The sequence below is a fragment of the Phallusia mammillata genome, chromosome 1 (genome assembly GCF_965637545.1).
Source record: "Phallusia mammillata chromosome 1, kaPhaMamm4.hap1.1, whole genome shotgun sequence".
NCBI lineage: Eukaryota > Metazoa > Chordata > Ascidiacea > Phlebobranchia > Ascidiidae > Phallusia > Phallusia mammillata.
Window position 1 is genome coordinate 17,269,633 of NC_137252.1, and position 16,891 is coordinate 17,286,523.

General features: G+C 38.3%; 1 protein-coding gene across 2 annotated transcripts; it reads right to left on the reverse strand.

Moving 5' to 3' along the window:
- Positions 1–15,925, reverse strand: LOC145221807 (uncharacterized). Of its 2 annotated transcripts, none has more exons than XM_080088055.1 (19): positions 15,549–15,925; positions 15,286–15,382; positions 14,725–14,779; positions 12,217–12,261; positions 11,922–12,010; positions 11,643–11,787; positions 11,376–11,509; positions 10,912–11,090; positions 10,319–10,422; positions 9,554–10,011; positions 9,383–9,469; positions 8,457–9,084; positions 8,167–8,314; positions 8,014–8,068; positions 7,526–7,729; positions 7,101–7,208; positions 6,801–7,007; positions 4,449–6,524; positions 1–1,329 (listed from the first exon to the last, which is right to left on the reverse strand). In XM_080088055.1, the coding sequence occupies exons 1-19, from the start codon at positions 15,712–15,714 to the stop codon at positions 255–257; spliced, it is 6,060 nt and encodes a 2,019-aa protein (XP_079944181.1). In that variant the 5' UTR covers positions 15,715–15,925; the 3' UTR covers positions 1–254. The 2 variants fall into 2 exon arrangements, with proteins under 2 accessions (XP_079944181.1, XP_079944180.1); XM_080088054.1 differs by having other exon boundaries at positions 7,526–7,732; positions 15,549–15,924.
- Positions 15,926–16,891: the final 966 nt, after the last annotated feature.

A 16,891-nucleotide genomic window follows, 5' to 3' on the forward strand; every position in this document is an offset into this window, starting at 1 on the left:
AACATTGTGTTGCAACTGTATTTCAACTTAAGTAGGTGTGTGGAAATTCGTGGTTCAAGCACAACATGAAATTTCAACGTGGCGAAGATAACGCACAGCAGTGATAATTTAACAACTTATAAATTGCAAGATATCACAAAGCATTAAATATTCGCTAAGCTCGTTGAATCCTCAAGGTGCGTTTTACAAATCTCATTTAGTCAACACATGCGAAAGGAATAAAATAAATGAAATTGGATTGTTTTCGCTTTAAGTTAAGACACCGATCGTCGAGATCTTTTGTGATCCACCTCGTCGTCATAAGATGACCCGAACGACTCGTAATCTTCACGGCGTCTCCTGTGCCTTCGCTTGTGGCGCTTATCGTGTTTGTGGCGTCCTTCGCGGCGCGACTCGCGTTTTGTTCGTTCCCGCTCCTGTTCGCTCTCATATTCACTTTCCGATTCGCTACGTTCACGCCGATGCCGTTTTCGTTCCCGCCGTTGACTGTGGTCGCGACTTGAATCGTGGTGACGTTTACCTGTGCTGCTGCGTTTTGATTCCTTGCGCTCCAACTTTCGACTGCTGCGCGATTTTTTAGGTTCATATTCTTCATTATCTGAGTAAAACTCATTCTTAATGACAAACTTTCGTTGCGGTTCAGGCGTCAGGTCGTCACTTTCTTTTGTCGGGCGACGGTCGCTCGCAGTATCGGCCGGTTCATCTGTTGTCCCGTGCCGACTCTTGTGCTTTTTCTTCTTTTTCTTTTTCTTTTTCGCCGCTTTCTGTTTCACCTGCTCGGATTCAGATGCCAAATCACTAAGGCCTGAAGGATGGGAAAGGTCTAATACGTCGTCGTTGACAAAGTCTTCGCTTTCACGTCGCGAAGAGCGCATCGCTGTTACCTTGATGGATTTGCCCTTCAAGGCAATCACAGATTTGTCTTTTGAGGACGGGTCTTCATGTACACTTGACTCTTTAATGCCATCACCAGGGGGGCCCTCCAAGGAAACTCTTCTAGGTCGAGTGTCTTCCTCGCGTTTTGAATTTCTTCGCAATGTGATGACCATTCGTGCATCCACAACTTTATCCGACTTTGAAGCGGCATCGTGGTTTTCCGTGGTTGGAACGTCATTTTGTGGTGGTTTCTTTGCCTCGGTGTCCGATTTTTCCTTCACCTTTCTTGCAGGAGACTTATCGTCAGAAGCAGTTTTTGTCTCGTCTGCGACATTTTCAACCGGAGGTTTTCTCTTAATCTTGATCCTTCTCCCTTTCGTTGCAGGTTTCATCTGCTGTTTTTCCTCAGAGTTTTGTGTCTGGGGTTTTGTTTCGTCATCAGATTCTTCCCATCTGAAATAAACAACAAATTTAATCCGTGGCCTAAAAGTACATATTGCTTTCTACTGTAATATTCGGACAAAGAGCTTAAAACCTAATAAACATTCAAATTACTCAGAAAAGTGAAAAGCTATTTTAGGTGTTGTTGTATGGACTTATAGCGCAGTCAGCACAAATATTTATTGAAGACTGTATTTTTTGAAAGAAAGATTTTTCATGGTACAATAGCATTACAAATACACGTGACAAGGAGTGCCACAATTTAAAAACACTATTTTTGTTTGTCGTACGTGGATATTCACCAACACTCTAGCGAATCTATTAGATTAGACGTACACTATAACAGAGAAAAATCAATAGAGTAAATATCCCAGACAAAAATAAAGCAAGGGTCGTGTTACACAGCTTAATATATAAATCAACGATAGCTGGGAGTTGTTTTGATTTTTTGACACAAACAACTCTATGCAATTCTGTGGAAATTTGCAGGCCGCAGTGTAGTGATTATACTTATTCCTAAAAATTAAGTATGCAAAACGAATCAACTGACGTCAATAAGTCAAGTGGGTAAACATGTTGTTTACAACAAAACCGGGAAAAACTAGATATGACAGTTGCATTACATCACGTAGTTGTCAATTCTATACGATCCACGTCAGCATTGAGGAAAAACCAAACCACAACAGACGACGCGGCCTGTCATTGTAAGGGTAAGAGGGTGTTGGACCGTGCGCAAAAGTAAGTCCCGACGTTAGTGTTGTTGTTTTATTGTCAAGGTTTGAGCATTTTTTTCCCTTGGAACTGTCATGACATACTTAAGACGAACAAAAATTGTAAATCTACTTAACCTCAAACATTGAAAAGTAGTAAAATGTCATCTGAAACAATTTTAGTCTTAAATCCGTTTCCTATTTTAGGGAGATATTTGTTAAATGAAGGAAACCAACCAAAACCCGACATGTTATGTGAACCTTATCGAGATCAGTGTACTTTCTAAGCAACGAACGACCATTGAGTGCACGTCAGATAACACTGCATGCAACAACAAACAAAAGCAAAACGCATACGACAACCCGCCCGCGCATCAGATTACAGGTACGTGGCATAGGTTGGCGCTCGCTGCTCGTTACAAACAGCTTTTCCATTGGCGGGCTTGGGCGCAAACGCACAGGGGGGAAATGAAACGATCTTTGGCGGTCGCGTGTTCTATGAATTCCCGCCAACAATGACCTTTCTTTCTGCAAACACGCCCGCACAGCGGTTTTGCTTCGCTTGCGCAACAAGACTGAGAATGGGTTGGACGTACAAACCATGCAGATCAATTTACCATGTACAACGTGCATTTGGTTGCTTGCGCAGATTCTTAATATAAAAGCATTTAAAGGTCAAAATACGATAAAACATTCTCTTGAAAAAATGCCGACTTAGTCTGACCTTAACATCACGGTTACGTGCGATTTTTAAAACACAAAAGAAAAAAATTAAGTTGAACTAGAATAGTGGTTTTCTTATATATTGCCAGTTTATATATACTACATCATATTTAACGATGTATCACATATACCATTTACTATATTTATGATGAATATATATTTGGCACCTACATTTCATTGGGGCCCTATCTTTTTCCTGGCACTTTATAACATAATTGTTTCTGCAAGCATAATCAAATGGGTCCCCACACATATGCATATGCGATTTGGTAACAGTAAAAATAGGGCACAATCATTGTCAGACATTTACCAATTTACTATACACATCATTTGATCTACATATATAATTGTTTTTGCAAGCAAAAACGAATGGGTCCCCACACGCGCGTTTGTGCGGATTTACGGTAAACAAACATCCTGGTTATTTTTAGATTCTTAAGGAAAAACTTAACCAACTTTAGCCTTAACCCAACTTAAGTTTTGTTTGTATTCTTTTTGCATCATTATTGTCATATAATTACAAAAAAAAACAGTAAATAAGAACAGGAAAAATACTTTCAATTTAATCTCATGCTTTGACCTTGATATTGTCGTTCAAGGTCAGTTTTTAAACACAATTTTCCAAAACTGAAAATGTGTTTGATAACTTAATAAAACGACATAGCATAGCTGCGCAAAAACAGCTGATTTCTAATCACCAACACGACTGTCTCGTAAAACGTCCGTCCCGACGTCAAGCTAAGCACTCGCCCTGCATTCACACGCCTTAATCGTAAACATGTGAATTACTACCTTGAGAGTTGAGACTTCTATCTGACTGACAGTGTTCACATATTGTGGGCTGTAAAAGTAACTATTTGGCCGATTAAGGCAAATTTTTCAATACTAAACGAATAACCTACTGCAAACAATTGTTTAACATTTCAGCACATTAGGGCTTGTATTTCTGGCCTAAAACTTAATATATTGCCGTTTTAAAAATTTCACGTTTTGCGGGGCTGTGGGTGAACCGAGGGATCAAACGGGGTCAAAATTCACATGGACCCTCTTTAGACCAATATCTATAATGTGTGTAAATTTGAAAAAGTTTGAACCATTCTTTCTTGACCAAAACGTGGGAACAAATCCGCGTTAGAAAGAAAAAAAGAAAAAAAAATATAGACAAAAACAATATTCAGGGAAGGGGACCCATATTACTTAACAATCAGGATTCGGATGTCTTATTAGGGATTTCACTTTAACGCAAGACCTGACCAAATTATCGATTCTACATTTGATGTAAAACCTCACCCATGTAGCTGATTTTAATTGCATAGACGTCAACGTATACGGCAAATAACTCTGGCCCAATAGTGTTGTGTAAATGAAAAGGCACATTTTTTGTGGAATCGAATTTCCAAATTATGGCATTCACTGATATAATGCAAGATAAACAAATGTCATATGTTGCAGAATTATTGTGTCCCACTAAGTGTGCGCATGCACCCCCTGATAACCTTTGTCTGGTAGCAGCGATATTGCCAAATGCTTAATAACGTAGTATTGAGGTTTACGTACGTCAGTGAAAAATAAAATGAAAAGCAATGACGAACATGAAATGTATTTTTTAGAATGAGGCCAAACAGCCTGTCTGATGGGACTTTATTTTTTTCGCACTCCATCATATACCTACAAAATTTATAAACAAATGATTCTCACCTTGACTTTGGAATCGTGATTTTGATGAGTTCATCACCTGTAGGCGGAGGAGCGGAACCGTCGTATTCAATAACTGCTTTCTTTTCTTCTTCCAGCCTGACTCTTTCCGCATCTTTCTTCTCAGCCACATCCGCGCGTTTTTTTCGTTTTGATGATTCGGACTTTTTGTGTTTTTTCTCGTTTTTACGTTTCGAGCTTTTCTTACTTTTCGCAGGGGCCTCGTTGTTTACTGAAACTTCTTTTGGTATTTCGTTGTTATGCTGTTCGGTGACGACAGGTTCGGGTGACAGCTCTTTTTCGTATTTTGACTCAGGCAAGCTCTCTGGCACCACCTTGCGTAAGTCCGTATTATCCAACGGTGGTCGATCGTCGTCGCCTTTTTTAACCTCGTCGTTTTGGGTGGAAGGTGCTACTTCTTGCTTTTTAAAGGCTTCGACCAAATTCTGATCAGACACAACCTCCGTAACGGGTTTCCAACGAGAGTTTGAATTCACGTCGCCGCCCAAACCTTCGGCTGAAGCCTGTGCAGCTTCCGGTAACAGTTTGTTTTCGACTGTAGGTGTTTCAGTGGGATCGTCTGGGATATTTTTTTCCGAAGATTCTGTTTTCTCGGTGGGAGATTCAATTTCTTGCACTTTGGGTTTTTCTTCTGAAACAGGTTGGGGCACCGGACTCTTTGCTTTTTCTTTCTGCTTTTTGAGGGCAACATCTTTAGGCGACGAAAGCCTCTCTGTATTACTGACATCTCTTTTAGATCTTCTGGATTGCTCTCGCTCTGATTTCTTACCTCCTCTCGCAGACTGCTCCTTTCTTTCTTTAGGTTTGTCATTTTTCTCCGACGGGGAGTCACGATGCGATTTTCTGGACTGCGAATCAGTCCTTGTTTGGTGAGACTTTTTGGTCTCATTTTTCTCAGTGTGAGAGTCACGAGGTTTTTCCTTTTCATTAGCTTTCCGTTGATCCGATCTTCTGGAATCAGATTTTCGATCATTTTTTCTTGAATCTTGCTTCGAAGTTCGAGACTCAGTTTTTGCTTCTTTCACGTTTAAATCAGAATCTTTTTGCTGCCTGTTCTTGCTTTCCGAGCGACTGCTGCTTTTATCAGCTTGATTAGATACAGTTTGCTTATCAGACCTGCCTCTCCGCATAGTCGAAACTTTACCCATTTTTACATTGTCCCCTGCGCGACGAGGCGCAGCTTTCTCCTCTGCTTTCTTCGCCAATTCCTCTTCAACAGATGGTGGAGGTCTTTCATCTCGCACAGGAGTTGCATCTCCCTCCACCAGTTCGTTCTCTCTTCTATTTTTACTCTCCACACCGCGATGCTTGCTGTCTTTAACATCATCACGGTCCCGCCTTCCACCGCGACGATCATCCCGCGAACGTGAACCAGAATACCTATCCCTGCTGTCCCTTCGACCATCTCTTTGCCTTCCAGATGGAGCACCCCGGTCCTCATCATATCTCCTCCTTGGTCCTCGTCTTCTCCGATCGTCTTGTGCATCAGGCGGTGGTTGTTCAACGTAACCTCCTCCAGCCATAGCACGCAACCTGGCCTGTACATCGTCATAGTATTGTTCTTCACGTAGGATGTGGCTCTGGAGCTCATATAATTCAGAAGCTGGAAGGCCGCTTGGTGTGATAAGCCGGTTCTGTGTATTCCAAGAGTCCGGAGCGACTGGTTCTGTACCTGGGGGTGGCAGGATTCGATTTCCAGTACCAGGTGGCGACGGGGATCGGGAGAATCTTGGCTGTATGAAGCGATTGTATGGAGGTGGAGGCATGATACCTCGTTCGTACCAATCTCGCTCGTAAGCTTGCCTGTAGTGTGCGTAGAGCGCCTGGTCTCGCTCGTAATCCGCTTGTTCCTTTGAAGGCAAACCAGGTATCAGCTGCGCTTGATTGGTGCTGATCACAGGGATTGCAGGAAAGCCTTGACCAGGGACATCCCGTCGACTTGGTCGCATGTTCGGTTGCTGAGGTGGAGTTCGAGACCGATCTCTAGCGCCACGACGCGGTGAACGTCGCCGATCCCGTCTAGTTGGAGGTGGAGTAAAACTGCTGCGGTTTCGTTTTCTGCAAAATTAAATACCGTATTAAACACAAAATTGTCAGAACTAAGGGTAAGTACCGTTGTTTAAAATCACCAACTTAAATGCGTTAACCATCAAACTGCGGCGTTACGTTGTTTGAAGGCATTTTAGTAATGTAGAAAACGTGTTAGATTACAAAAAAAATGTGGCGTGTCGTATGGCTATTTCGTACACAGCTTAACATGTTTGGGCACGTGTTACCTAAATAACCAAATTATCAACAAAAAATTAATACATTCACATCACTAACTGTCCATACCTCTCTTTCGATGCAGATCGACGCCTGCGACGGGAGTCGTTTCTCTTCGGAGTTACGCTGCGACGTCTGCGAGGTTTCGACTTGTTTTTTACCGGGGACGACCATGACTTGGATCGACGTCTTCCGCGGTTCTTCTTAGCTTTGTTTTTGCGACGGTGACGTGGAGAAGGCGATCGCGAGACACTCTCCGAAAACGAACTGCTAGACCTGTACATAATTTCATTTGCTCTAGAAATATTTTTGACCTAACGAAAGCTTTGTAAGTATCCAATAAAAGCTCTAAATAAATATGAGTCTTACCAGGATGATCCAGTGTAGGAGGAGTAGGAGCTTGATGAGCGAGAGGAGGAATAACTAGATGAGGAGTAAGATGATCCAGAAGTTACACTCGCAGATCTTGAACGGGATCTACAATTGCATTAAACGGTGTTATTAATCAAACAGACGATATTCATTGTTGGTTTGAAATAAAATACGACACAAGAATATGAATGCATTGATCCAAACAACAAGGTCCAGACGATAACAATAAAAGTGCTTTTTGGCCGAGGAAGGACAACCACTTATCCTAGAACTCACTATTTGAAATCTGTATTTCTATTCCTTCAGCAATAAACCCACAGCTTTAGAGCGAGTTGAGAGTAGAAGTAAGTTGCCAACAATATACACGGGTAACCGAACGATAGAGTGAATTATAATGGCGCACAACAAAATGATTGCGTTACCTGCGACGACCACGTTTCCTGTCACTAGTTCGCTTTTTCGACATTTTCTCCGCGAATTCATCTGACATAATGTCCAGTTTTGATTTTCTTGATCCACGATCTTGTCGCCTTCTTGGAGATCGTGTAGATGAGCGTTTTTTTACCGGACTTCGAACGTGCCTAGCCGGTGGAAGTCGCGAATGGTGGTCAGTTTGTCTACTGCTACTGCTACAAAAAAAACAACCTTAACCACCAATACAACACTTAAGCTCACTAGTATTTAAACCGCATAAAAACTGTAATGTATTGTGGTTTTGTAATTCATTTATTTGAGTTGGTGCTTTTTTTTCATTACCATAATGCATGATGCAGATAACCGTTACAGGTTGGTATATACGAATGTCATACACACGAATGACTAATTACAGTTCTTACCGCTACAACAAGCTGAGCATTAAGATTTAAAATGGAGTGGAGTGTTACAAAGTATACAAACAACAAACTTGTACCTGATAGGTTGAAATCCAACTGATTTAGTTTCAGTTCCTGGTGGCAAGGGAAGGCCTGTGTGAAAAAGATCATTTCAATTACATGCATGCCTACCCTAAAAATGAAACAGAAGAATCACAAAGACATAAGTAATATGGTGCAATTAAACTTACCAGGGGGTGGAGCAGAACCAAGAGAAGGAATTGCTAATCCAGGAGGAAAACCAGGTGGAGGTTGAGATGTTGATGGTGGAGGAAGAAGGAGATTGAATGGAAATGGAGGGGGTGGATGTTGAAAGATGTTCACCCCTGATGTGGGAATCTGCAGAGAATTGTTGCTTGAACAAATTAATCCAATACTTAAACACATAGTAGTGCGAAAGTGAACACAAACTTTTTAACCCCTTTTTATGAAAAAGAAATTTGCATATGCTTAAAAGGTAACTATGATTAAACCTACTTACATTTGGAGGTGGTATGTTGGCTAAACCTGGAGGTAGGACTGGTGGAATCAAGGGAGGTGGTGGCAAAGACATCGGAACTGGTGGTGGCTTTGTTAAATTTGGAGCTGGTGTTGGTAATGGTGTGGGTGCTTGTGGTTGTTGTAAGGGTGGTCGACTCACTGGGGGCTGAAGGGCTGGTGACACATTAGCAGATGGCCGCTTGCTGTCAGACAATACAACAGTGGACAAAGCTGATGATGGTGCGGTTCCTAACAATCCTAAGCCCTCAGAGTTGGGAGGGTTTACTTGTACAGGTTTCACCTCAAGAGCTGGTGGCATCGAGGGCAAAGACGCGACAGCACTTTGGCTAGAGCCTTGTGAGTCTGCAAGGTTATCATTTGGTGTAAGGGCATTTTGAGCTGCCTGGTCTTGACCCATGGATGTGATGTTACTGACAGAGCTGTTGACAGCTTCTGGACCTTCAGGTTCATTGTAAGTGCTATTCAATGAGGAGTTGTCTTCAGGTGTATAAGATCCTGAATCAGCTGTTGTTAATAGTGCTGGGCTGGATGATTTAGGAGGATGAGACTCAGAAAGTGGGTGAATTCCAGTAAGAGATGATGCAGTGGTGGTTGCTGGTTCCATTTTACTAAACAGCAAGTTTTGTTAACTTGAGGTAATTAGTCACAGAGAATAAACTTTTAGTTTACAAAGTGTCTTAGAAAAGTATAGACAAAACAGATGGCATGACAGAATGTTTGCATTAAGCCTAATGACATGTAATTACATACACAGAAAAGCTGCTTTGACAAATGCTTAAAAGATAGGTATGGCATTACTAAAAAGAAGTTTAAAACTTTCTTTAAAATTACAAACTTACAGGGACCACTTGGTATAGGGCTATAACAAAAGGTTGTACTGTAGTTGCAAAGCAGACAAAAACTTACATTGCGTTCTCAATCAGTGATCTGACAACTTTGGCAGTAGGTGGTGAAATTCCTGGTGGAAGTGGCTCCACAGGGACAGGCTTAGGTCTTAACAAAAAAATCAAATTTGGAATAAATAACAATCACAAAATCACAGTAAATTCATGCTTAGGTAAGCTCAACCAAACTTACTTTTCTTCACCAGTATCAGGTGTTGAGTTGAAAGTATAGCTGTCACTTTGTGGAGTTGTACTTGGCAGTGTTTGAGCATCAATTGGCGTTGATTGGGCATTTGGCTCTTTTAGGCCTGGTGTGGTTTCAACCTTATCACTGCTGTTCTCATTTGGAGCCAGTTTAATTCTGATTGGCTGTGTTGGGTCATGTGGAGATGAGCCACCCTCCATCTGTCTCTTAGCAACAGTGTAAGGTCTGCTGACAATTTGCTCAGCCTTTGCCTTGACTACATAAGCACCCAGGTGTCCAGGCAGGCGACTTTCAGTTCTTGACTGAGGAGGTCCATATGAAACTTTGGTAGGTGGTGCAGAGGTCGGTTTGGTTTTAGGTTTGTCAGAAGGTGCAGGCCGAGGCCACACAGGGGCATTTGATTTCTTCTTAGCAATTCCTGTGTCGTTTTTGAACTTGTTTACAGCCTTAAAACATGAAAAAGGCGTTTCGAGTATTTTCAAGGTACACAGTAACTCCAAATATAGAGATTTATAAATTTTCCAACACAGTATTTATTCCATACTACTTTCGACTTAATATTATCTCTATTGTACACAGTGAATGTTTAGTGGATTTGGCTTGGAATGTTTATTAAATACATCAACAATTGTTACACCCATTCCACTTAAATTAAATTATTTTTGAGTTTGTAAAATTTTATTTGTGTTTACAATTGGTGAATCTTTATCAGTGTTTGAATAAACTTAAAACAAAGATGAATCCAAGGCTCACCTGTCGGAGAAATTTGTTGGCGATCAGTGAATCTGGGGAAATATTTTCTTTATGACAGGTTGGACACTGATGTGTCTCTGAATCCAACAGCGCATTTCGGATGCCTAAATATTTACTACATTGAAAATTACTCCAGTAGGTTATATTAAAAAATATCATTTTATTTACGAAACAATAGCATCTTATTAAGTCAAGCAGGATGAGTTTAGCCGTGTAAGTTCCCGAATGTTTGGTACCAAGTATTTGTTGATTTTCTAATTTTGCATTTAATTTACATGTTACTATGTCATAAACATGTAATGTAACTGTATCATAGATAACAAACTAGACATTTTGATGTTGTTGTTTTTTTTGATGTGATAAACTGTAACTGTTCATATATCATGTACGAGTGAATAGTTCGCAAACATAAATGAATATTTGGATGATTAACTTAAGTTTTTGTTTTCCTGACATAGCACTAATAATAAATTTATCTTGAACCGAAGTACTGAAGTTTGTAAGAGAATGCGATAGTTTGAGAAAAAGCTTGAAAACAAACAACAATAAAAAAAACAAGCATGTGCATACGAATTTTTTTGAATAAAACTCACAGTCATCACAGTAACTATTTCCACAACATGGTATGACAACAGCATCCACCAAGAGATCCTTGCATAATAAACAGATCAGCTCATCAGGGATCGGTTCATCTTCTTCCTCTTCTTCAACTGGTTTCACTGTTTCCGGAATAAATGGAGGTTTCTCTTTCTTTCCTATGTCATATCCTTTTCTGAAAAGTAAAGAATTTGCTTGACACCTACATGTTTTAAATTGGTGTATATAGATTTGAGACACTGAATGATATAAAAACAGCTCCATTCAAAAAGGAGAATGGCAACCTTTGGCAAGCAGCTGGTCAAAGATAAGACAGTCTTATTATTTTTACTGATAATTCAGATCTCTTTATTGTTGTTAGAACCTTTCATTTAATTTTATGAAATACATGATATATATACACAAAAACGTAAAATATCGTATATTTACATTAGGGGTTTGCACATAACATGTCACTTACTTGTCCATTACAGGAACAACATACCGCCCATCTGATGTGAGCATAGCACCCTTGGCCTCCTTGTTCACTTCAACCATGTGACTACGAGGTATGCCAGTTGCAAGCCGCATAGTTTTGACTTTTTCAACTTCAGTCTGGTTTAAAAAACACAATATCAATCTTTATTAATTGCACTAACAGCCTACGTTTATCATCTGTTCAATGATTTTACCAACACTTCTGTTGTATGAAAAGCCTTTTGTCTATTAGTTTGCAAAAATGTATTACCTTTGGCAGGGGACAGTGCATGGAATAATGGCCATGCTGGTTGCACCGATAACATCGTACATAGCTTGGTGTTGCGGCAGTGGAAGCAGTACTTGTTGATGAGACATTGTACTTGTAAGACCCATACTTGGGTGGACGATAAAAGCTATAAAAGAAATATTTTTAGAAATTATATAATTAGTACACTCGTTTGTTAAACAAATTTAAACAAAATACTGTCAACAATATATCCAGACAAAAAAAAGTACAAAAACACTTATTTCAAGGTTGCAAACTTACTTTGATGGGTCATACTCATTTGTCGATTGGTGAATTGCTGCTTTTATTTTGTCCTCTTCAGAAGCATTTGCCTCAGCCAAATTGCTTGCCTTGGAATGATTAAAAGTTTTTGGTCAATTTTGTTGTCAATTAACAGAAGCGATAAATTATTAAACACAATTGATGGGTTTTGCAAATAAAACAATGCTGCTTTCAAAAGTAATGTAGTATTACAACATTTCATGTAACTTTTGCTATACAACTATCATGGAAAACTCAGTCAACACAGAAACAAATGTGGTAAATTTAAATTTACCTTGGTAAGTTCATCAAAAGACAATTTTGGTTGAGCTTCTGGTTCCTTAATTAAAAACAAAGATTGCGATGTACAAAAGAAACGTTTACATTGACACTTTTTACAACCCAAAACACCAACAACACATAAAAAACATGAAACGGGTTTTATAAATGAAGATATAACTGTCTGCAACAAAGTATACTGCAAAGATGTTAACTTTAATGGACAATCCTTGCTTCGGCTTCGAACATCATTGGAACTTCCCCGGAATGGATGACTTTGCTTTCTTTTTATAAATGATTGTTTATGATTTGTTTTGACCTGTTTGTGTTGTGATAAGTCATACCTATCTGATCTTTTTTGTGGATTCTAGTCAGGGTTGTGTATAGTTAGGCTCATGTGGTACTGAATTATATCTTATGGTATTGCACAATTACTAAAGAGTCAGTTTTGACCCATGTGCTTTTTACTTCACCAAAACAGCAACATAATGTACCTGTTTGTGAAGTTTTTAAAAAAATATATAATGTGCACCATACAACTAAACATGTCATTATTTAAAGCAGGGGTGGGGAACCTGCGGCCCGCTTGCCTTTTTAATATGGCCCTTGCCACAATTTTGTAAAGTACAGTATGTAACATAGCAAAAAAATAAAATGTTCATGTACAAATTTACTTCGACATTACTGGTAATCTCCCCATCCCACATTATGACGCCAAACTTATAAAAAATGCCACACTTTCAACCACTTGCTATATTTGTGACGTAACAGTCACTCGATTGCCTCTACTTGCAGTAACAAATCATTTGCCATGTGGTGTTAGTTTTAAATTGGTTTTAGAGCTATTAGCGTGGATCCTTATATTGTTATTTAAAATATATTCTTGGAAAAAATACAGATCGGTATAATGGAGCTAGGGTGTTTAAGAAGGAATTGACAAACTCTTATTTTTAGTCGAATATAAGTGATAAGCCCGTATGTCTTGTTTGTTGCAAACATGTGACAGCAAAGAAAAAATCAAATCTGAAGCGATGAAATGTAAAACCACTTGTATCCAGGTTATTTTTAAACAAAATTTAAAAAAAATGGCCCGCCCGAAAATGTCGTGCAATTCACGCGGCCCGCAGTACTAATTAGGTTCCCCACCCCTGATTTAAAGCAACACCCAAATGAAGAAAAAAACTATTAAATCTACAGGTTAAAATAAAATTCTTTATGCAAATTGTCTATTGTGTTTAACTTTTGGAAAAAAATATAACCCGCATTGTGTGGCCACCTATAGGTCTAATTAGGAGTCAAAATTAGTTATTAAAAGAAGTAAAAAAGGCCTATTAATCTTGTGCCAAAAAGCGTGATTTTCTATTTAAAATCACATGATAGGTTGATCATTGTAAACCTTACAACTTATTATAAATGTAAAACATTCAAAAACTCAGTCCAGTTGCAACAAAAGAAACCGTGAAGGTGGCAAGACAGACGGATGCTATCAAGAAAAAAAGTAGGGCTTTGAGTCCCATTCCAATTAACACCACAACTAACTAAAAAATAGTACAAAAAAGGATATTTATTCCAATCTTATTAAACAAGCTTAATATACAAAGTTTAGCACCATCCTGTCTGCCAATGTAAAAACACTACATGACAAATTAAGTACGTACATATATATATTAAATTAGCAATAAACAAATTAGATTTTTAAATTGACAGCGTAAATTTACGAACTATTTTTTTATAATGTACTATTTTTGAAGCAATGTAAGCCTGGGCATTATGCAACTCACACTTTGTTGCCCACAAAAGTTTATTCCAAATGAAAATCCTCAGCACAATGAATATGTCCAAATGCACAAGAAACACAAAAATATATCCGATACAAAAGTTTATAACTGTCACAACTTACATGCCAAACACCTGCAACATTTTTGTGCAACTGCGTTCACAAGCATTGCATTGTCACACGGTATTATGGCAGTACAACCATGTTCTAACTCCACTACACATATGCATGTGCAGAAATCAAGATTGCCCAACCAGAGCTCCAAGAATCACCCAGACAGGGTTTCCTCATTGTTGGGTAAAGACAGAGTATAGTACAATGCCCAAATCAACAAAAACAACCACCGACGCAGAAGAGAACAAGTAAAAGTCCATAACATTTATGATTTTGCCATGTGTAATTAGAAAAGCACATAGAAGAAGTAATTAATAAACATGGAAACAAATAACAATGTAAAAACTTTCACAAACAGTGGACAGGCTATTTTAAAAAACTGTTTACAAGAAAAACCATAAAAAATACAACTTTAATTTTAGTTTCCACTTGGAAGCAAAAACAAGAAACACATTTTACAATACATTAATAGCAAAGTAGCACTACAACATGCATTACTAATTCAAATTGTTAACTGCAATTTATTCTGATTTCACAATAACATGAACAAACAAAGTTAGCAGCATTCACTGAAAAACATCACAATGAAAAAAAGGCTTTTGGCATAAAATGTAAAAAAATGTTTCTACATACTTGAACAACCTTGGTGCTGGTGTGAACTGCCTGTGAACTGCTGTCATGTCTTTTTCTATGGCAACAAATAAAACAGTTAAGTTGATTTCGCTTTATGAAAAAAAACAGTATTTCAAAAGTCACACAAATACACTAAAAAATGGGCTCCTCTAAAATATGCAAGCTACGCAATCTACTTATAAAACGTATGCAACTTTTAAAAATGTTGACGGTTAGGGCTTTTAGGGTCTGGGTGAGGGTTTATAATAAAAATAACACTATAGTTTAGTTTTAGATGCCCAGTTTAGGCTTAATATTCACATGTGTGTTGAGAGTGGTACTAAATACCGTATGGTGCCGCATGTTAACACTTGTAAGAAAATTAAGCCCCAAAGGTATCTGAGATTAAATTATATAGTTATTTTAGTTATAAACCCTCACCCAGACCCTAATAGCCCTAACCGTCAACATCTTAGTTAGTTTTTTTTAGTAGATTGCGTATTTTAGAGTAGCCCCTAAAAAATTTCCAAGAAATAGCTGCACACTGTAAAAACATCTAAAAATATATGTATTCTTACTTACACAATGTACACTTTAGAATCACGCACTGGTCCAAGTGGAATTCTTCTAACCAATACTGCTGTGTTTTTTGGAATTAATGTAGATTCATCTTTGTACACTGTAAAATATTATAATACACTGTAAAAAATATACACACAGTAGAATACACAATACCATCAACAATAGTTCAATTAGGAATTTAAAAAACAAGAAATAATAAAACAGGACTTTCAAACATTGTAATGTTACAAAAAAAACAAGTCTATATTTCATTTTATTCATACCTTGCAATGTTTGAGCATTTGTTATGTGCAGATCCAATTCAGTGCTCTTCAGTTTCTGTTTTTCCATGACAGCACGTTTCAAATCAAGAAGCGAAATTGTAATGCCATCAAAAGTAATATTTTTGTATTCATTGCTGCTTGAAAATTTGTAATGAATCGCCGACATTTTTCTTCACCTCTGTTCCGTCACCTTCCAATCGAAGAAGATCGAAAGTTTTTTGTCAGTTCTGTAATTTCTTTTCGGTAGTCACAGAACAAATCAACTCTTTTAAATGGTTGGTGTCAAGGCAACACTCAGACAAAAAATGACAGCATTTTTATTTAACAGCAAATTTCCACCGAGCGTGGCCGTGGACATTACTAGTCACGTGATGCTACCGCTAGTTTTAGTCTCGCAACAGCCGTAAGTTGTGAAAAGTTACGTCACAACAGCGATTCTTGTTCATTATAAGAAGGAAAATTGAAAAATTGAACTTTATTTTATCTCAAAGTACTGAATGCCTTTCTTAGATTAAACAATGCTTAATTGCTCTAACAAAAAGGCAGTTACTTTTGTCAACTTGATTGTGATCTTGATGATTTCATCAGCGATATTTGCAGCAACAATCAGTTTGTACGGAAGATGCTGTTGTGACAACTTGTGCAAAATCAGTTTAGGCAGAAGTTTTGAAGTCTGTTTGATACTGACATATGTCAAGCCAGCCGTTTTTCATTACATTTTGTCTTCGGAAAGCTTTTTACAATTTGTTCTTGACCATCAGCAGCCTCGTTTGCCAATAGAATCGAAAAACATTGAAAAGTTAATAAGGAAGTTATGCAATGCAAATTTTATCGTTCACATTGCTGCATGTGTTGTTTTTTGGACAAAACAAACATTTAGTCTTCTGTCAGCTCTAATGGTTTGCGGCATTTAGAGAAACTGAAAACTTTTGGTCTGAAAAACTTCCAGTGGAAAGTGTCGGGAAAATGTTTATGTTGGAATTAAACTCTAAAGTGATCAACTGCTACAGGGATGTACAACAAAGGGTCCATGGGTCAAATTTGGATCTCTATTGGTTAAAAATGGCCCACATAAACGGCGTATACTTAAACAAAAAATGTACAAACGTGGAGCCATATGTAGCGCTTTTAAGATGCATTTCAGTTCGTTTATTGTTTCTGTAAGCTGAAAACTTTGGAAATATACGTTCAGCTGAAGAGTGCAAAAGCTTTTTTTAACCACTATGAAAACGTAATAACTTAAATCAGTTTATAAATTATAATTCAAATAGTTCTGTTGCCTAAAAAAGCCTTTATGCCCGAATTTTGAAAACCATGCATTAGGTTAAATTGAGGATATACGT

Bases quoted from the DNA above. Each gene is read 5' to 3' on its own strand.
- LOC145221807 (XM_080088054.1), bottom strand. From the start codon at position 15,714: ATGTCGGCGATTCATTACAAATTTTCAAGCAGCAATGAATACAAAAAT. The intron at 10,012-10,318 runs GTGAGCCTTGGA...TCATGTTTTAAG, and splicing joins CCAACAAATTTCTCCGACAG to GCTGTAAACAAGTTCAAAAA. The intron at 9,085-9,382 runs GTAAGTTTTTGT...CTTGCTGTTTAG, and splicing joins TCACTGATTGAGAACGCAAT to TAAAATGGAACCAGCAACCA.